At 36.7% G+C, this 21,447-nt stretch overlaps 2 protein-coding genes across 2 annotated transcripts; one reads left to right on the top strand and one right to left on the bottom strand.

Annotated features, from left to right (window-relative positions):
* Nucleotides 1–16: 16 nt before the first annotated feature.
* On the top strand, nt 17–5,594 carry trmt6 (tRNA methyltransferase 6 non-catalytic subunit). The gene is made up of 11 exons (XM_066705752.1): nt 17–230; nt 894–1,024; nt 1,471–1,580; nt 2,109–2,200; nt 2,542–2,625; nt 3,032–3,156; nt 3,471–3,814; nt 4,043–4,128; nt 4,284–4,386; nt 4,467–4,553; nt 4,993–5,594. Exons 1-11 carry the CDS (start codon nt 124–126, stop codon nt 5,152–5,154), a joined length of 1,431 nt encoding a protein of 476 aa, XP_066561849.1. The 5' UTR covers nt 17–123; the 3' UTR covers nt 5,155–5,594.
* Nucleotides 5,595–6,023: 429 nt separating this feature from the next.
* On the bottom strand, nt 6,024–14,137 carry chgb (chromogranin B). The gene is made up of 5 exons (XM_066705751.1): nt 13,938–14,137; nt 13,351–13,394; nt 13,114–13,207; nt 8,733–10,966; nt 6,024–6,432 (listed from the first exon to the last, which is right to left on the bottom strand). The coding sequence occupies exons 1-5, from the start codon at nt 13,981–13,983 to the stop codon at nt 6,349–6,351; spliced, it is 2,502 nt and encodes an 833-aa protein (XP_066561848.1). The 5' UTR covers nt 13,984–14,137; the 3' UTR covers nt 6,024–6,348.
* Nucleotides 14,138–21,447: the final 7,310 nt, after the last annotated feature.

Below are 21,447 nucleotides of genomic sequence, written 5' to 3'. Positions count from 1 at the left end.
CGTATTTCTCCTGAAACCGGCAGGAAGTCGCCACACACGTGGGGAAGAAGGAATCCTAACCTCGCTTCACCCCCCGCTTCCCCAGAAAACAGCCAGTCCGCAGGGAAAGGAGGATTTTAAGGAATGGAGGAAAATGGGGAAAGTGTTGTCGCATGGACAATCAAAGAAGGCGATTACGTCGTGCTGAAACGAGAAGATGTGTTTAAAGCCGTTCAGATTCAAAAGAAAAGGTAACCTCATTTGACTGTCGTGTTGTAAACTACTGTGTGGTAGGTTATCAGATGCATTTTGTGCGGGTGTTTTTCTACTGTACATCATTGTATTCTCACTTACTTGCATTTAAAGCTTGTCAGTGCACAACTTTTATTGTATTTTAGTAGCTATTTGACAGGGCGCTCTTTTTAGTTATCAAAACTTTTTTTAACACCAGCAAATTGAATCACTGTTGTGAAGCATAATCGCGAATGAGCTGGTGTATTATCCCTGGTTGGCAAAATTGTTTATTAATCGCTCGTTAGATTGAAGGACCAAACGCAATTCTAAATTCAATCCTGTTGCACCATAATCCAGACCCATTGAAATGTCTGTTTTAGTGTTATTCACGCATACGTTTCACATTCTTACAGTAATGTATTTTTATTGGTGGTGTTATGCTACTTGTACTCTTTCTCGTATGTGCATAGTTTATATATTCCACACACACACACACACACACACACACACACACACACACACATATATATGAATAAAACCATTATCAAAGACTGTTCCGATTTACTTTCTCTGTATTTGTTGGCCAATTAACTGTCAATCAGTGACTCTAAAATAAATAGTCAGAATATAATAGTTTTTTTTTTACTTATTTGTTTATTATGCTACCTCTTTCTACACAGGAAAATAATTTTTGAAAAGCAGTGGATCTTCCTTGATAATGCTGTTGGTGAGCTCTATGGGACTACATTTGATGTTGTTTCTGGTGGAACCCTTCAGCCCAGAAAAGGGAATGCAGAGGATAACCCTACAGGTATTTGCCAAATTGACTTAATCAGTTCTACCTGTACTGCATTTTTGCACTTTGTATTGCTCTTATGTTTTGTAAGTCACCCAGGATAAGGGTGTCTGCCAATAAATAAATAAATAAAAACATATTTTAACCATGCAGTTGTCTACATGTGAATTAAAGATCTATTGAGCTCAGATGTTTTGTGGGCCTTTGTGCTTATTTTCGTATGAACTCTCCCCATTCTGCATCCTTTGATTGAAAGGAACTACTGTATGTTGTGTTGAAATCAAGATCTGCATGTTTTTTTTTAGTTGTATTGAAAGGATCACTGTGCATTGTGCATCACTGTCTAGAAGAGGAAATGTAATATCAGTCATTACAATATTTAAAAGTACAATTTACAGTCTTAGAAATAACATACTCATAGCTGCACTGTGGTATAATGTGTTATTTTCTCTCAACAACAGAGACCAAGGAAGCCGGGTTGGATAACCGAAACATAGTAGATGACGGAAGATCCCAGAAGCTCACCAGAGATGATATTGAAACCTTAAAAGAGCAAGGATTGAAGGGACAGGTATGTACATAACCTCCAGGAATTACTGGATTGATTATTTTAAGTTTTGATATTACAGTGTATGTTTTTTTTTTTTTTTATGTATATGTTCGTGAGCTAAAGTCTTCCTCAAATTGCGGTAATTACACAGAAACAAATGTTAGATCACTTGAGTGATGATTAAAGAACCTTCCAGTCAGAAAAGTTGATCAATCATTATAATAAAGATTGTCAGTTAGAATCTAAGATCTGTCTTTGCAAATTGAAGGGGGTACTTCATAAGAAGAACAAATGTTCAGCCTCAAAGAAGGTTGAGTTAAGACTGAATATATTGTTTGTCTAATTGATTTCTATCCTTTGATTGACAGTTCAAGAGATAATGACTAGGATTTATAACAAATTAACTAGGTGTATTTTTGTATGTATTGTAGTTGTATGCATTATCCCTTATTTTCAGATGGCCTACTTCTGAAATGTCACACTTGCATATGTACTTTTTTTGATGTTTTTATTCCTGGATTGCTAAAGTTTTTTTTTTTTCTCTTTTAGGACATTGTTCAGCAGTTAATAGAGAACAGTACAACCTTCAGGGATAAAACTGAGTTTGCACAGGAGAAGTACATTAAGAAGAAAAAGAAAAAGTAGGTTTCAGTTAATCTCAGAATTAGACCCTTAATATAGAACATCTGCAGTGACTTAATATGTATCCTGTGTAAGAACTAGCATGTCAAGGCTTTGAAAAGGAACGTGTGCGTGCGTAAATCCTTTTTTGAAAAATTATAATATTTTATCTATCTCCATTTACCTGTATAGTTTTACATATATTTATTGACTTAAAATACAACTGCAATATGCATTAACATTGTCTACCTTTTAACAACTGCTGTGTTTTCATACACTGTTTCAAATCAGCTTTAACCAGGCTGCCATATTTATGTATGTAGACTTAACACTATTATTTTGTTAATTGTTTTGTTTACAGGTATGAAAATATTGTAACCATATTGAAGCCATCCACACGCATTTTAGCACTGATGTATCATGGTCGAGAACCAGGAAAAATCTGGTATGTTGCTTTTAATCGTCAAATTTAACACCATGAATTCAATAACTGTAGAAACTCATTAAAATGGGAATAGGTGCCAAAAACTATTATGTTGAAGTAAAAAGCAATCTTGCGTGTATTGATTGTGAAATGTCGTAAAGGGATCCTGTGCACACATTCATCTGGCCATCGTTCCCCTGCAGTGCCATCAAAATGAACTTATTAAAATCAGCAATATAAATGTATTGTGAAAGTGCATGAGAATAGCAGTAATCCAGCTCTTCTAGATATAACAGCCTACAATCATTTAACAATTGGTGTATAGAGCCAGATTTTAGATGTTCTATGAGATAAGTATACAGTTTTCAGGTGGATTTAGGTTTTCTCCCTAATATATATATATATATTTTCCGTTCTTCCTTTGTAGTCATTTGCGTTATGACACTCTTGCGCAGATGTTGACCCTAGGAAACATTCATGCAGGCAGCAAAATTATCGTGTTCGAGACCTGTGCTGGCCTGGTGTTGGGCTCCATCATGGAGAGAATGGGAGGTATGATTTCTGCATGAAAAAGTATCATTTAAATATGGAAAGGACGTTTTCATGACTACATCTAGGCCAGGCTTTCTTCTGGGAAGCCTTATTTATGTTTGTTTGGTCTCTGTTGAATACTTCATGATGTTTACCATCTTAAAAGAGCCCACGTCATTTTAAACATGAATCTCCCTACTGAATTGAGATTTGAGACTGGAAAGAGAAACTGGGTTACTTCTAAATAATCTGCTGATGTTTGATGCATGAAATGTAATATTTCTAGTACATCAATAAAAGTGTTTGTTTATTTCCCTCCTGATGTTTGTTTTCAGGTTATGGCTCAGTGATACAGATGTATCCTGGAGGTGGACCAGTCAGGGCAGCCACGGATAGTTTTGGTTTTCCAGAGCACTTTCACCAGACGCTTCACGAGTTCCCTCTCTGTAAAGTAAATGCCCTGCTGGCTGGGACTCTCAGCCTGGACAGTAAAGAGAGGGAGGGCATGGAGGAGAGCACAGGGGCATCGGCAGAGCCTTCTAGCAGCGCTGTCCTGAAGACCGAGAAGGCACAGACTGACAGTGGGGAGCAAAGGCCGGCCGCCGAAGCTATGGAGGTGACCAGAGAGGCACCAGGGGGGATGGAGAAAGAAGACCGAGAAAACCGGAGAGAGAGTAAAGTAGGCCATGTCTTTGCCTTAACAGTTTCTGTCAAAGATAAGCGGCTTAAAAACGGCTGCAGAAAATGTCTCAATTCTAATGTAACCGAGGGAAAGAATAAAATAACATTGTCTGGAATGATGAAAGCGATTTTATACTGGTTGGCAGCTTGCACTTGATTTTGACCAAGAAAAACTAGGAATTCACTTGGATGCGGTTGTTTGTCCCCTTGGTGCTGTGTGTTTTAGATTCAGGAAAGGAAAGTCAAACTTGAAGAGAAAAGAAAGAAACTGATGGCTGCTGCTGCAGTTTTACAAGGAAGAGATGCAGACGGGTGAGTTTAGTTATTTGCAGCGTGTATCAGTGCTTTATATCCTACTTTATTATATACTGGACAAACAGTATTTTTCTGTCCAGATCTGTAAGTATCATGTATACTAATTAAAATCACTGACAACTCATCTTGGATTTGTTTGGTTTTCCTGACAGGTTAGTCATAGCCAGCAGGTTTCACCCATGTCCGGTGGTCCTTACCTTATTGAAGTTTGTCTCTCCGTCTCGACCTTTTGTGATATACTGCCAGTATAAAGAGGTAATTTGGTTACTTATGCTCTTGTTTTATCTTAGCGTCCTTTGAGGTTGGTTCTGAGCTCACACGTCTTTTAATTTCAGCCTTTAATTGAGTGCTACACAAAGCTCAGGGAACAGGGAGGAGTGGTCAGCCTCAGACTGTCAGAGACCTGGCTGAGGCATTATCAGGTAAGCTGCTCTCTTTGTGCTTCATTATTATAACATTATAGAAGAGGGATTACTGTTGCTAACGAATCTCTAATTATGCTTGAATATTGAAGTTTTTTGTTTTTTTTAAGTCTGGTTTGGATAGCAGTTGTATTATCCATTACAAAGGTTGATTTTAACTCCTTTAGGGGCAAAGTGTTAAACCTTGGTGGTTTTCATTTAAGCTGTACTTGAATCTCTTTTGCAGTAATAATATTTTGATGTTTAGTTTCATATACAGATCTGTCATGTAGGGGTAAGTGATTGATATTATATAAGGGTATTGCTTTTCCCCTCAACTTTAAGGTCTCTTTAGCCCAGAGGAATTGAAACTATACAGTGTCTTCTCATACAGGAAATGAACTTGACCTCAATTAGCGATTTATATTTATTATACCTGTTCTAATTTTGGTGTTGAAAGGTTTTGCTGAACAGAACTCATCCCAAGCTGTTGATGAGTGGAGGTGGAGGGTATCTTTTGTCGGGAACCACTGTTGCCATGGATGCTGCTAAACCTTTGGGACCTCAGAAAGCTGACGAGCCGGCACCGAAAAGACCCAAGCTTGAAGAGACGCAAGGATGACTGCCGTAGTAAAGTCCCACACTCTATTTTAGTTTTTATTCGGCGTAAACCTATTTTGGGAATGAAATGAGCATCTGTGTTTTTTTAGGATATGTTGTAAATGCTTTTCTTGGAGTACTGTGGAATGCACCTAAATATATTTTGTGGAAACCGTTGCTGGGTTCGATTAGTGCTCCTCTCCCAGATACGTTATTGGGAACATTGAGCTAATGTTAATGAGAGCACCATCCTTTTTTATTTGTATTTTTTATTTAAAATCCAAGGTTTACTTAGAATAATTAAACTCCTTCCTCCCATCACATCGAAAGCATCACTGAAATGTGTCGAATGAATTCATTTCACAGTAAGTGCCAAGCCGAAAATGAGCATTTAACTACAACAGAATTGTGCTAACAAAACACTTCTGTACATAGATCTTTTCAATAAAGTGTTATTAGGGATTGTGTCGTTTGTATTAATGACTGCATGTCAATTTGATTGTCAAAAATATTCATGAAAAATAGTTTTTGTATTATGTAACATTATATAATCTCTCATTAGATATTTATATTTAAGAGCTCTGCCAGACCTTGAAAAGTCTAAGTATAGATTTGTTATGGAAAATCTCCAAGTCTCTAGAGAAAAGTCTGATATCCTGTAATTGTTTTCCCACTTCATACCATACTTATTGGTTCAGTGCTTAATTAGATGAAGCACTATTAGCATATGTCAAGAAATTCTGAATCCAGACTAATTAGTATAGATACAGTGGTGATATTTCTACCAGTTTTATTTATAAGAGAATATTTTTTATTTTTTTCATTTAATATTAGATTTTTATTTTCATGTTCATTTTTAATTGCATTTAAATAGTCCCAAGAGAGCACGAGTTTGGTCCCAGAATGTTGGATTTTATTGTATGCAAAACTCAAAAAACAAAGAACGTTCAAAAACAGAAACAAATCATTTGAGAATAATATATATTCATTACATAGTTCTGTAAAATGTATCTATATTGTTCTAAACAATTCCCATGCCAGGTATCTTTAAATAAGAAAATTGCACAATACAAATAGTTCCACCGATGTCTTAAAAACACTGCTTGTAGTGGATAATAATGTCATTTTTTCAAGTTAAGTGAAAATCACAACAACACGGCAGGTTTGTAGGTCAGGTATGATCGGCTCTAGTTCGTGTATGGGTGTCGGACGTCGTTCAGCCTCTACGGTTTTCGTGGAGCTTCTCGGCAATGTTCTGCAGCTCCCTGTCCATCGCTGCCAGATTCTCCAGTTCTTTCTCCTTTGAGAGGGAGTGAAAAGAAAGATTACGTGTTTTATTTATTATTTTCTGTCTTCTTGTTTTGTGCAGAGAACATAAGAGGCGCATAATGAGATCTATAATGAAAAAATCGATTAGTCCAATGTAGTTAATCATTATTCTTATCTGCTCAGTGAAAGGGGACATGCTGGAATATGTGACTGGTCACCACTGATCAACAAGGTCTTATGCTAGCTCTGTAATAGTATTTCTAGCTTCCACTGCAATCAACTGTAAAGAATGACTGAAATGTATAATAAGAATTTAATTAAGGAAGTCCTCCAAAGGGTCTAATACTTGTGTTTTATCTTTGACAGAATCTAAGCATTAAAGGCTACATACACTTCAAATTATACATCTGTATCAAATCTGTAGAGAAGGGAGACTTTCACATTGAAATGTTGGGTTAGACTCCATAATCCACAAATAATGTATCAGATTTTAGTGTCTGTTCTGATTTATCAACTGAACTGCGTGGAAAGAAGTGAGGATTATCTGGGTTAGATCTTGCAAGATAGTCGGAAGTCTAATGCATGCTCTTTATACTTCCCTAAAAGGATCACTTTCTTTCGTTATCCAGTTTAAAGCTGCCTAATTATGTTCCAATTTGCATGACTATTACAGCATAGGAGAATCTGCACCACTAGGATTTCAGTGGAAATGAACAGTGTCACTTAGTCCTAGGCCCAAGGTCCCGGTGGAAAAGGACTAGTGCTCTTATCCTTAGCTCAGAGAACAAGTCATCCTTGTCCGTCCTATTAATTCCTAAAGGCTTGCTTTATAATTAAATGTTTGCTTTGACAGACCTGGCACGGGAATAAAAAAAAAAGATACCTCCTGCCATAGAAAAAGGTTTGACACTGCGGCTCTCAGAAGGCTTAATGGTTTGAAGTATAATTATGTGAATGGGGCTCAGCATCACAGCTCGCCCGTCTCGGCTCTCCAAAGCTTTAGTGCAGCTCTGGCTTTCGATGCCTTCCCCATTCTCCTGCTTTCCCAGCTGCTAATTGCTGTTGAAGACAATTCAGTTGCTCTACCTTTTCAATATCAGCTTCCCTGTTTAGACTACCTTTTTTAAAAGAATCCTGTACTTCACTTCTTCACAAATTGGACTAACGGCCTCCAGAGTGTACAGTCTTTGCATTGTTAACGTTTTGCTCCCAATGCTTCAGAGCAGACTCTATATTTTCTACCACCGAGTCACTAACAACTTCTCGATTCTAGCCCAGTGCCTGCCACCCATTGTGCTGCAGAAATTAAATCTATGTTAAGGTCTTACACAATGCCTGAAAAACAGATTCTGTTTTATCGTTTGCTTGCTTGACCTTATTCTTACAAACACACTTGTCTCCCTGAGGAAATGTGCATGTACACATAATAATAATGATCTTATATTGTATGCTAATCCACTCCTTTTATACTTCAGTATTTCCCTGGGACCATGGGGTGCCATCAGGCTAGTTTTTATTACAGCTTTTCCAAGTGGATTATGGTAACTGTTTCATTGAATGCAGGTATTATAGACAGCATTCCCTCTGGATTCCTCTGTTTGCTTAAATAATGCAGTATTCTGTATGGACTTAATATGTTATCCCCCCTCAACCACAGTAATCTTAATTGATTTAAAAAAAAAACTATGCTATAGGCAAATATATGTTTAAGAAGTTAAATGACAAGATTACAATGTCAAAGAAAAACAGAAAATTCCTAACGACCTCAGTAACGCACTCTCGGCACAAGTGATAGTGAACAGGGTTGATACATGAAAACGGTACTGTCACAGTCCTAAGTATATATCTGAGTATTATTTAAGGCCTTCGGTCTAACCCTGTGAGGGACATGCATATGGTTTACATTTAATTTAAAGCCTATTATGGAGATTTAAAGCATCATCATAATCAGCATCAGAATCATAACAATTGAATATATTTGAGCTCTCCCAGCATGTATAAGCATCAAAAAGGAAAATCATATATATTACAGTCATACATAGTTTAGATTTTTCAATAGGAACTTCATAATGGATTACCTGCAGTTTCAGTGCTTAACCATTAGGTGGAAGGGTAGCACATTATATTATTATCATAATATAATAATAATAATAATAATAATAATAATAATAATAATAATAATAATAATGCAATTTACACAAATTGTACACAAGTGTTCATTTTCCTAATCTAAAGTGCCAAAGTGACCATTGTATATATTATTGACCATTTGACATCACTGACTCATGTGCTTTAATATGGCTGGGGCTGACTAACAGGAAACAGCATTACCTCTTCTGGTGTAAGCGGCCTCTGATGAAGGTTCCTTTTCTCTTCCTCTGCCTCAGAAAGATCAGGGAACTCCACTGCCTTTTTGTAGTTCAGCAATTTGGCTAGTTCATCCATCCTGCCTGTTGGGTAGGGCCTTTTCTCCTGGAAATGATGAGGAATAAAATAATTCCTTTTCTCCTCATACGCATGATTTCCATAATCGACCTCTGCTTGCCTCTTGTCCCACCAGTCTTCTTCCTCAGCCCCTGGGTACTGCCGTCTCTCTTCCACATGCCTCTTTTCCTCCTCATTTTCAAACCTGTTCTCTTTCAGGCCATTTCTTTTCTCATAATGTCTCTTCCACCATGCAGGGTGATAGTATGCCCGGTACTCCCCAGGGTACCTTTTGTCATAACCGCCTTCTTCCTCACTTGGAAGGTGTCTCTCTGCTTCACTCCGTTTCTGCTCCTCAAGGTACTGAAGGGCCTGTTCCTTTTCTTCTTCCCCCTCCTCTTCACTTTCCTGTCTTTTCTCCTCATTGTGATGCCTCTTCTGCTCCTCAGTATGATGTCTCTTCTCAGACGGATGGTGCCTCTCTGTTAATTCTAGCTCCTTGTCGTCTTCTAGGTGATGCCGTTTCAGTTCTTCTTGGCTGTCCTCATTATAGTGTCTCTTGTCTTCTCCGTGTTGTGGTTCTTCTTCCTCCTCTTCGCTTTCCCCTGAGAGGGGATGGCGTTTCTCTTCTTCTTCAGATTCTTCTGACTGCTGTCTCTTCTCATCGGCGTGATGCCGTTTCTCTTCAGAGTCTGCAAATACGTGTCTCTTTTCCTCATAATGCTGGTCTTCTTCCTCACTTTCCTCTGAACCTTGCCTCTTGGCCTCTCCGTGATGTCTTTCCTCTTCCTCACTTTCTTCAGAGACGTGTCTTTTCTCTGAGCTGTGGTGCCTTTCATCTTCTCTGCTGTCCTGAAAGTGTCTCCTCTTGTCTTCATGATGTCTCTTTTCATTCTCCTCACTTTCCTCCAAACTGTGCTTCTTTTCTTCAGAGTGTCTCTTCTTTCTCTCTGGTTCCTCCCAATGGTGTTTTTTCTCAGGATTGTGGTGTCTCTTTTCTTCTTCTTCTTCTTCTTCTTCCTTTTCTTCATCTGAATGGTGTCTCTTGTCTTCATGGTGATGTTTGTCTTCCTTCTCCTCCTCCTCTTCACTGCTGTCAAATCTATGTCTTTTGTCAAAGGCATGGTGTCTTTTATCCTTGCTTTCTCTATAATGGTGTCTCTTTTCTTCAGCATGATGCGTGTCTGTCTCTTCTTCACTATCATCCCACATGCTTCTCTCTTCTTCATCATGGTGTCTTTTGTCCTCCTGGGAGTAGTGTCTCTTTTGCCCATGGTGGCGTTTCTCCTCCTGTTCCTCACTGTCTTCTGAAAGATGCCTTTTTTTCTCCCTACTGTGGTGCCGTCTCTCTTCACTCTCCTCCCAGTGGTGTTTTTTCTCTGGGACATGGTGTCTCTTTTCTGCATATCCATGTCTTTTGTCTTCCCTCTCTTCATCACTCCCCTCTCCAAAGTGTCTCTTCTCTTCCTGGTGCTGCTTGTATTCCTCCTCTTCCTCCTCCTCTTCAAAATGCTTTTTCTCCTCCGATTCTTCAGACTCTTCGCTTCTCAGTTCTTCGGACGAAGTGCCGCTGCGTTTGTGTTTCCTGTGGTAATGCTTGTGACTGCCCCCATAGCGGCGCTTCTCTTTTTCCTCACATTCTTTAGACTCCTCAGATCTCTTCCCTTCATGGGCCTCCTGGGCCCTTTCATCCTCATACTCCTCCTCACTCCTTTGGCTGAGTGAGTGGTGAGATCTCTTCCAGGGCTCCTCACTCTCTTCTTGAGAAGCCTCTTCACTTTGGTGTCTTTTGTTTTCAGGTTCTCTGTGGTGGCTGCGTTTGGAGAATTCCTTTTCTTCCTCGTCATCTTCTTCACTCTCTGAGAGGTGCCTTTTGTCTTCCAAATTGTGGTGCCTTTTCTCCTCAGATCTTTTGACTACTTCCTCACTTCTTTTGTCTTCTGTGCTGATCTGCTTCTGTTCACCTGCTTTGCTGTAGTTCTCTTCCTCATGGTGGCTCCTCTTCTCCCCAGGCCCTTCTTCCTTGATACTGGGCTCCTCTTGGTTTCTCTGTAAGTGTTCTTCAGGCTCCTGACTTTGGCTCTCTTCAAAATGCACAACCTCTTCATTGTTCTTCTTCTCTGCTGTTTCATGTCTTGAACCTTCAAAGAAACAAAGAACAAAACAGTAAGCAACTGATTGATTGTAATAAAAGTATATGTTCATGAATTGTTCTGAGAGAAACATACACACTATGATGAGAGAGCTTGGCAGTTTGTGCTTATTTAAAATTAATAAAATGCTACTTATGTGGTCCATACACTATTGATTGCTACATTTATTTTTCATTCTTCCATATCCAGTATTGACATTTAATAATCATATATAACATTCTGTTGAAGCAACTGAAGTTACAACTGGGAAGAAGCATAAACTGTACTCATTAATTATGTAATGTTTTCTTGATAGATATTAATATATTGTATTCTTAAATTGTAAAAAGCAATGAAAATGCTTCCACTTCATTGTCTTAATTTCAGTGCATGTAAGGTACATAAAATAAAGAAATGGGAACAATATTTTGGAAATAGATGCATGCCTAATGTTATAGTAATTTGTTTGATATCTTTCAAGGTAAATGGTTACATTTTTCAGTAGTTGTAATCCAGTCCAAATATATTCCAAAATAGTATACTCATAACATGACACTTTCGAGGTGTGAAAACCATTGTGTCCATTGTGAATTAAATCTACCCCTCTGATCTTGCGTTTAAAATGCTGGTGTGAATGATGATAGACAGCAACATTCACACTGACTGCATATGTTGGTTTATGTAAAAAAAAAAAAAATGTGGAGCTTAATAACCTCATAACCAAATTAATATATTTTTTTAAATGCATACTATTTAACTGTTCAGTTGGGAGTTAGGTATTGTAGAAGAAACTGTACAATGGTTTAGAATGCCTGGAGCATATCACACACACTGTGGTGTGTTGTACAAATCCCTAGTGAGCAAAACATATATATATTTGTGTATAGTAATGTGAGCAGCAATTAATAAAATACATAATTCAAGTTATAACATTCAAAAACACACTTTGTACTTTAGACTATATTTTAATAATTACAACTGTGTGTTTTTTTAACAAGAGGCCACAGTTCTGGTTATTGCTCCAAGAGGTTTTGCTAAATCTGAATATAAACATTTTTAAACCTTTTTAAAACAATAGCTGTCTATTTGATCTATACAGGTCTTTGATATTTGGTGTAAAATGTGGAGGATGCACAGACTCTAAGATGATTGTTGCACAGATTCCCCCACTCCCACCCCCATCTCTTTTTATTGTGAATAATTAAAATGGACATTAATCCATTTTTTTCTGAACACCTTCCACCTCTAAATCACATTGTTTTCTTTCAAAGATATATTTAATTCTCAATAGAATGAAGCTGATTTAGTTTTAGACAAAAACAAGATATTAAACAGCTGAAGGGTTATGTCTCCTCCTATTAATACATTTGAACCAAACAGCACCATACATGTTCGTTTTTTTCTTAACCACTTAGTAGTATAGGGTAATAATGCAGTAAACATCATCCTATTATCTGACCAATTTTTGTTAGTGAAAGCTCTGCCTGATTTCATGGGGAATCAATGAGGGGAGTTGCAGGTGCATAAAAAACAGCAGATTTATTAAATATATATATTTATTTATATTTTCAGGTTTTTGCTATTGCCTTTTGTCGACAATGTACAGGTAGTAAATGTATTATTTATTTATTTTAAAAACAAGCTATTTATGGATATGCATTTATTTCAAGCACACACCTTTCTATAGGGAGAACAGGTCTAAGGAGCAGAAAATTACCAATATGTCCTATTTTATGTCAATACATTTGACAATATTTTAGCTTTATTTTGATGGGTGCAAGTAAAATAATAAATCAAGGAAATGTTGCTACCGGTGAGTAAACCGCTTTGTATAGCATTTTAAGTAATTGTACAGGAAAATACCCAGATTTATGCTATGTGCAGTTTTTATACTATACACGCCTGCAAAGTAACGCTTCTTTTATCGACCACTTTATCACTGGGGTAAACATTCACCAAAATAATTTGCGTACTTATCCATTTGGTTGTATATAAAATGTATTTGATTCCTTAATTATTATTTTTTTCACACTTTAAAAATAAAGACAAACAAAATGCGTTTTCAGTGCCTTGGTCACAAAATTAAACCAAGTAAAGCGTTAAAACGCTATTATCATATTTACAAAGTATCTGGACAACATCAGGACTGTACTTACCCGATTTAAGAATTTCTTTGCATTCTGGATCCACAGGCGGAGCGTTTGGTTTAGAAAGTGCGTTGGAAATGACTTCCACTATACAGCGAGTCACCTGTAATTCAACAGTCATGCTTGTTAGCCTCGTTAATTTCCCAAATGCACATGGATACTAGTTCTAGTTTCTTTTACGAATTGCCCCGTTAACATGTTTTGGTGTTTGCCTATTGATATCAAGTTTCAGAAAAGCAAACGTACCAAATCCTCTTTCCTTTCTTTCCCAACAGGTACAGATGAGGTAACTGTTAAAGACAAATAAAAAAGTTTAGAATAAGTCCGTGCAATCACTGATGACAGTACTGAAAAGGGTGTTTATGTTATTATCACTATGCTACAACTACCAGTAGTAGTAGTAGTAGTAGTAGTGGTGGTGGTGGGCTAATACATGAAAACAAAAGAAATCTGCCGCATGTTTCCATGTTTTATTTTTATTTTTATGCATATACTGAAATAAGGACCGTCGCTGTGCTCTAGTATTTATAACGAAATACAGCTTTGAAATAAAATGGAAACATCGAAATATTTTTTGAGTTAATATGAGTAAATTGTTGAATGTCAGCAACAGCAACAACAACAATAATAATAATAATAATAATAATAATAATAATAATACCAGCAACCGCTATGCTAAGGTGTAAACACGCTGTATTTTAAAGCGCTGCCAGGAGCTGAGACTACAGTCCTACTGTTGGCTGGTTGGCGGCGGCGCTGTCCACGGTGCTGAAAGCGGCGCGCTCCTTCACTGCGCATTGATGTGCGCGGACGTGCTTGCTGTGGCTTCCTACCTCGTGGAAAAGACACCACAACCGCGACCAGGAGCGTCAGCTTCATAGTGACAAGGTGCTGCAACGCTTCCTAAGATCTGGTCGCCTTCCCCAGTAGTGTAGCTGCTCAGGCAGCCTAAGGAATCCGGTCCGCTGTCTTCTCCGGCTGTGCGCTGTGGAGCGGGGGTCTCCGGCTCACTACGGCAGGCTGGGTCCCTGTGTTGGATATAAACCAGGAGGTGTGTGTGTGGGGGGGGGCACACGAAACGCGGCTCCAGCTGGAGAAGGCGGGGGCGGCTTGACTCTCCTTCCAAACCTGCGTCATGTAGTCCTCACCAAGAAAAGCGCTCTTCCATATGCAAGTCTTCATCGTGGGTTCACATGCATAATGCCATTATTGTTCCACAATTAGAAGCATTGGGAAATATTACCTCATGCTCACCTCCCTGACTTGAATTTGTTCTCTTGTTTGAGTTGTTTTTAAATGTGTTTCTTTGAAAAACAGAAGCAAAGGTCGAACTCGTGAAAACTTGTTTGGCGTTTTTAAATGCAAATTTGAAGAACAACTCCAAGAATAAAAGATGCTTCTATAATAATTCACATTCGTAATTTATATACTTTATATATATATATATATATATATATATATATATATATATATATTATTTTGGTGCACTTTTCCTACAGACCAACGTGTATATATTAGGATCTTGTTTATCAATTTATGAAACGGTAAAGCATGTCCAAGTCCACAGAATATAAATGATCTACAAAAGGGTTATATTCGGAAGCTGTGTTTGTTTGTTGTCAATGATCTAAACTTTAATTCTCATTGCATGTTTTAGTTGTCTGAATGATCAATTTTCTAAAACTGCATTGATTATGCAGTATTTATACTGTTAATAAGGATGGGTCTGTTCAAATATCTATACTTTGACATGTTCATAAAGCTTCTATAGAAGCTCTAGTGTGCAGAAGGATGTCTCAGCTGTGAAAAACATGGTGGTATTCTCCAGAGTAGTCTATTTAAAATACTGAGTATGAGTGTGAGTTATTCTTCTGCTATTTAAGCTATTAAACAAGTTAGATTATTCAATATTTTGACGATCATTCACAGAGGATGGGGTTCTTTGTATTATTTTAGCATCTCCTCCAGCAAGCCCTGCTGTTGCATTATTTAGGTAGCATACATTTTTCAAAACACCGAATGCCTTTTTTTACACTACACAATATCTCTGAAATATTCCTTCCTCTCCTTTATTGATTAGGTAATTTTATGTTCAAATGACCTAATTCCAAATTCATGCAGTCACTGTGTTAATTATTACTCAGCCCAGAACCATTACCTTACAGTATCATACTCGTTTTCATTCAATAGTTATTCACTTTCTAAGGTAGAAAAAAAAAGGTAATGTATTTTCTTTAATCTTACTAATATTTCCAGTTAAATAACTTCAAATTGCATTTAACACATTTTCTCTTTATTTGAGAAGCTACTATATTAGTAACTTTAATCCCACACCCATTTTACCTTCCAATCCTAAAATCTTCATAAAAACATTCAGGCAACCTCACTTTATTCCTACTGATATAAAACTGTGGCTTTTAATTATATATGTTCCAGCTGGCACATATTTAAGACCATATCTCAGTATTTTATGATTTAAATAACATGTCTCTTGTGGTATCTTTTCAAGCATATTACGGTATTTCAAGTCTTGGCCTTTTGTGTATGTATGTACTGCCTTTTATTTTTTAATGTGTATTGATTTCTGTTTGTTGATTTCTTGTGCCCAATACCCCTAATTATGCAATGCAATGTACACCTTTTTTGGTTAACAATATAGTCTCAGTTAAATTGCATATATATATATATATATATATATATATATATATATATATATATATATATATTATTATTATTTTTTTAATATGAGGCATTGTTCTTATAATTCAGAATCACAATGCTGTTTTAATAATGTGACTGTGCAGGTTTCCTTTAAAAGTGAAGTATTGTCTCAAGAATGATAATGCTTCAGGCTTTTATTTTTCTTCACAGGAGCACTTTCTTGAGGACTAAGATTTTTTTTCATTTTTTGAAGCTGCTTACCAACTTAATTGCTTGCTGCTTGACTGTAAGAATATCAATATCTGCATCTTGCTATGGAAAATTCCATAACCAGAAACTACAAGTATATTGCTCTGTATACTAAAAATAATTGGTGGAGGAAGTTTGCACACAACTGTCAAATAATGTGAATGCAAATAAGATCATGCATACACGTGATCACATAAATGTACTACAGATATAAAAAATATCAGCTAAGGAAAATAAGTTAGCACAGCTAATGTTACCTCTGGTTAGTGTTTGCAGTAGATGGGTCTTTCATTGTGGTTAACAGATTGAAGATACAGGCCAACTGCAATTTAGATAGGTTGCATTTATATTGATTTCAATTACAGCATCTTTATAAGGGACACTGTCCTGAACACAATTGCACAGGGAGTTGAAAAATTGAAAGCCTTGGGGGTTCCAGTTTCGTGACAAATTAAAGAGCTTATCTGACAGTCACAGAAGTTTTCTGTCTAAAAAGGTCAAACTTGACAGGACAAATAAGCCTTCTGCCTGTGAATGATCCCATACTTAAACAGATCTGACTAAACAGAGAACAGTCTTCCATAAAAGGAGTTAGTTGTTTTATTACTTTGTATTAAATGGAAGCAGTACATGTTTTATTATGAGGAATGTACAATCTATTACATCTCCTCATATGAGTTGTAATTACATACTGAAAAATATAATTGTTGTCCATTTGCTCTGTCAAATAAACAAAACAAGAAATGCCATAAAGTATTAGAGCTGCAATTTGTGATTGCAGGTGGATCAATCTTTTTGTATGGTCTGGGCCATTACTTGGGACCATGTTGTTAACATTGTATTTGTTACACATTTTCAAAATATTAAAGTATGGTTTAATATCCTATTTAACTCATAGGATTATGCAACCTTGTTCCAGTCTAGGAGAGCCAAAACCCATGATTAGACACGTGTTGGGAAGTCACATCGTTTCATACTGAGATTCTGGAATAATGACAGCCCAGAATGGTTGGCCAGTTGGAGGATGGCTGAAACTGTGACCCTCTGGCTGATGGTACTCAACCCAATTCCAACGCTACTAAAACTGTCATAGCCTTGGCAGTCCAAAAAACGGGAAACCAGTCAATTTAGAAAGAAAACTGTTTCAAGTAAGTTAAGGACAGCAGAGAACTTTCCTCTTTAATATGTATTATTCTCAAGCCACCATAATGCACTAAAATATGTGACATCACACGACTCATGAAGTGCGAAGTTATTATTTATTTCTTAACAGTACAATCGGCTTATTGTTATACTTATCTATCTATCTATCTATCTATCTATCAATCTGACAATGCTTCATTACTGAATAAAAAACTTACAAGGAACTCTAAAACGTTACATATGGCAAATGTTGCTAAGTGTAGAGTTGGTTGAACAAAATGTAGAATTTCTCAGACTTCATTGTTAGTTTCTATAATAAAGAAAAATGTGATTATGTTGTTATAAATCCCCTGCAGCATGTATTTCTCATAACAACTGCTCCTATACAAATCATGTTAATGCTGATGTTTAGAACTTATCCAATGGTTTTGGTTACAATTCAAACCTTCTATTTTACCATAAGTCTACATTTGTCTACAAGTATTTTGTTTCATAACTATGAGAAATACTTTTGCATGGATGTCTTGCATTTTTAAGCAGCATAAGAGTAGAACCAAACATCTTATTGCATTCTGGATACATCAGGATTTATTATATTAACTTATGGATGCAGACCCTCTGTGTACGAAACTTCTACACATTACAGTGTCATTTAGTGTGACTTTCATCTACACAATGTATATATGTGTGTGGGTAGTTGTGATGTTTTTATATTTCCCCTTTGATGGAGGAATATGCAATTGTATGCAAATCAGGGTTCCATGTAATCTTTGTTTAGTCATAAATCATGTTTTTCAAAGGGCTCAAAATTAGAAGGCAAAATAAGCTGTATGTGAAGCCTCTGTTTTACTGAAAAGGCTTAACTATTGGGGGGGGATAAATACACTGGTCAGTTAAATGATTAGGTAAATTTAATGTATTTTCATTTCAATATAACAAATCTGTAATGTGCGGTAAGTGCTACATGGATATATGTAATTTCAAGATATCTGAAATTCGGGGATATACAGTTTAAAGGCTGTCTTCTCCCTAAATAATATTGCTTTCTGTTAATAGGTCAGTCAGTATATAAAAAAAAGATGTTGGCGTTGCTAGTGAAATAATTGTACAGGTTCTTGGTTAACATGATGTTACTCTGGGTTTCATAGGTCGATTTCTTTTTAGTTCACAAATGTCTCAGATTCTGAGCTGGTACTTTGGCAATGTATATGAATATTTCACAATCATGTTCTGCCAGCTCGTCTCAGTTGCTGATAGCCAGATTAATATTTTATGAAGAAGTTTTGATGGAAGAGCTAGGAGAATTATTTTACCAATCTGGTGTTTGAGTTTTCATGCATTGCTACTGCTGTATCTGATACTAGTAGAGTGTATTGCAAAGTAGGTGTATACATAGTAATCAACAGCATTCCAGATACTGGATACTGGCTTACAGAAAATATTATAATAGGAATTGTGTGGTAGATTTGGAAAGGGATGAATGTTGACTTTGTAATGTTAATAATTTAATAAATAGATGCAGATATAAACATGTTAAATAGGACTGAAAATGAAAGCACAGATCATTCAACCAGTTCTTAATTAAAATCAATTTAACTCATTCATCTTCAGGAATCTTGTTACCTTTTTTAGAGGAGATTTAAAAATGTTCTTGACTCGGCTTTCTCCTACAAATGCCAGGTTGATCACATAACTGTCTGCTGTCTTCTACCTGAAAGATTAATGTCATACAAAGAACACTATGCAAGGCGGTGAAACAAAAAAAAATCTCTCATCTATCTATTTTATATATATTCTATGTTAATCCTTTATGTAAGACAAAGGATGGCATTTCCCTTATTAAATGTTCCATTCAACAACAATATTTATATAACATTTCACAGGCTGCATGAATTTGCATATTTGCAATTTTCATGCCTGTACACGTAGTAAATATAATTATTGCCCAGCACAAAAGCATAACAGCAGGGGGAAATATCTCATTATGCCAAGTTGTTTAATAGATATTTTAAGATTAAAGTCATTACGCAAAACACAAATAAAATATTTAGTATGATATGCAAGATGTATTAAACGTTGCGAAAATCCCAAAGTCTCTTCTGCGGAGCTTCATTAAATATACAGAGGTACTGTAGTTTTGAGCTGCCTGCACTGTGGAGAATGAAATAATGATGTTGCTTTTCAGTGTATGCCATGACTACTGAGGTTTGGCATAGCTGTCTAGATTCCCTGTTTCACGTACTGCCAGAGTACCCGTCTGATTTTCAAAAAGAATATTTCAGACGCATCATAAACACTTTCACTCCTCACTGATGACTTTGTTTTACGCGTGCCTTGGGAACCTTTGCTGCCAGTGTAGCAGTTTCAGCCGTCTGGCCTAAAGGAAGCCCTTTCTGTTTCAGAATTACAATTGAACAGTTCGCCAGGAGAAGACCAATCTGCATTTCCCTCCGGGTGCTGATAAAACAAACAGACAGGACAAATGTGGTGCAAACAAATGCAATAGCTGAAGACATTTAAGCTTATAATTATACACTGCTCTTAATACCTATATGCATATATTCCATGTGGGCTAATTTATTATCATTCACTCAGTTTTTAGAGACCCATTCACTCTAGGAGACCATTCCAATAGACATAATTTCTCATTTCTGAGAATGCATTTGCTGTTAAACAAAAACAAAACGGTTTGAATGTAAAATGTTACTTCTTTATTTTCTAAATTTAGAACAAACTGGTCAAATGAAGGAAAAAAACTAACACAGTATAATGTTTATGTTTGTAAGTTTGACATGTCATTATGGTGAGTTGAAACACTTATTACTACACATTAGTCCTACTTGAGGCACTCTTCAATGGCTCTGAAATTTCCCTGAGACTGAAGTGTGGCATCGCTACATTTGCATTATGCTATACAGAGACTGGTGATTTTCCAGGGAATGTACACATCGGAAGTAATAGGGAAACTATACTTCATTAATGCATGCCTTGAGACATTTCTGATCTGCAGCAGAAATTCTGAAACAAATTAGGAAAACAACAGCCTTAAAGGAGACACCTATTAACTGTATACCTTGTGTATAAAGGACTGGTTCATGAAGTGCACTTTCCTTGGCTTCATTTATGCTCATTACATTTTTATTGGTTTTCTCATCACTTTATTTTTGTTGTTTTATGCTTAGACTATTATTTTACACACTAGTGAACTCCATTATTCCAGGGAAAATAGTTGCCAAAAAATACTTCCTCATAATCTGTACTGAGAAATCTTTTCAGAAGCATTTTTCTTTTGTACTGTAACAGCAAAATGATGAGAATGGCAAATAATTGTACCCCACAGCACAACTGCAAATCACAGAGGAAATATACTGCAAACAAGAGAAGTGTATGTGATGTACCTGGGTAACATCTACAGCACTGTAACTTTTAGGAGAATTATAAGAATAATGTGTTCTAGGATCTATATTTTCACACGTTTTCATATTTTTACAATTACAGATGAATGGGATATGTCTTTTGAAAGACTGCTTGATTGGGGAAATATATCACATACCACTGCCTTACCAAACATCATATTTTATCTTTTGCATTCAAATTGCTTAATACATACTGCACCACTTCAGCTGACAGCCCTGGAACTAGTTTGAAAGTGTCTGAAGTCCTTGAGGAGCTTAAATCCCTTGAATAACCCTGAAAGATTCTGTCTCCATGGCAGTTAAGCAGAATTTGAGCCATTTGAAAACTTCTCAGCACATATTTCTTGCCACCTTTTTCCTTTAGTTCTGACACTTTGGAGGCAAGTAACTCTGAAATCAAATTACACTTTTTATCTGTTCTTTGATGCTCACTCTGATGGCCGTAGAAGATTTCCAATCTCTCTTGCAACTGTCGGTCTTCCTCCTCATTCTGTGCAGGTGATATAGACATCTTGCAGGTGGAATTCCTCTGCATTGTGGAAACTGTTTCCTGGGCTGAATGGAATTCAGATCTGACCAAAGATGTAGACTGACAAGCTTTCTGCTCCCTGCATGGTTCATCTTCATAAAGAATGTCTCCAGCTGGTGAAAGAAAAAAATAATCTGATGAAAATTGCTGTCCAACAACTATAACCACAAATATCTAATCTATATAGAATTGCAAGACAAAACACCAGTTAGGTAGGATATCAGAAGCTAGATTACCAGTCAGTTGCACTTCTTCAGAAATAATGGGATACCTCTCTGGAAGTACTGAAAGAGCAATTCCCCAAACTCGATATGACAGCAAACTGGAGATTTTGCGTCTTTCTAA

Source organism: Amia ocellicauda, chromosome 1 (assembly GCF_036373705.1).
Source record: "Amia ocellicauda isolate fAmiCal2 chromosome 1, fAmiCal2.hap1, whole genome shotgun sequence".
In the NCBI taxonomy this organism is placed as follows: Eukaryota; Metazoa; Chordata; class Actinopteri; order Amiiformes; family Amiidae; genus Amia; species Amia ocellicauda.
Note: the sequence above shows the minus strand (reverse complement) of the source record. Positions and strands in the feature narration are given on the sequence as shown.

What these genes read in the sequence shown, in the direction of transcription:
- trmt6 (XM_066705752.1), top strand. Translation starts at nt 124, where the DNA reads ATGGAGGAAAATGGGGAAAGTGTTGTCGCATGGACAATCAAAGAAGGC. An exon ending in GTTCAGATTCAAAAGAAAAG is followed by an intron (nt 231 to 893) that starts GTAACCTCATTT and finishes CTTTCTACACAG; the next exon opens with GAAAATAATTTTTGAAAAGC. An exon ending in CCTGGCTGAGGCATTATCAG is followed by an intron (nt 4,554 to 4,992) that starts GTAAGCTGCTCT and finishes TGGTGTTGAAAG; the next exon opens with GTTTTGCTGAACAGAACTCA.
- chgb (XM_066705751.1), bottom strand. Translation starts at nt 13,983, where the DNA reads ATGAAGCTGACGCTCCTGGTCGCGGTTGTGGTGTCTTTTCCACGAG. An exon ending in AAGAAAGGAAAGAGGATTTG is followed by an intron (nt 13,208 to 13,350) that starts GTACGTTTGCTT and finishes GTTGAATTACAG; the next exon opens with GTGACTCGCTGTATAGTGGA. An exon ending in GGCCGCTTACACCAGAAGAG is followed by an intron (nt 6,433 to 8,732) that starts GTAATGCTGTTT and finishes TCCCTCTCAAAG; the next exon opens with GAGAAAGAACTGGAGAATCT.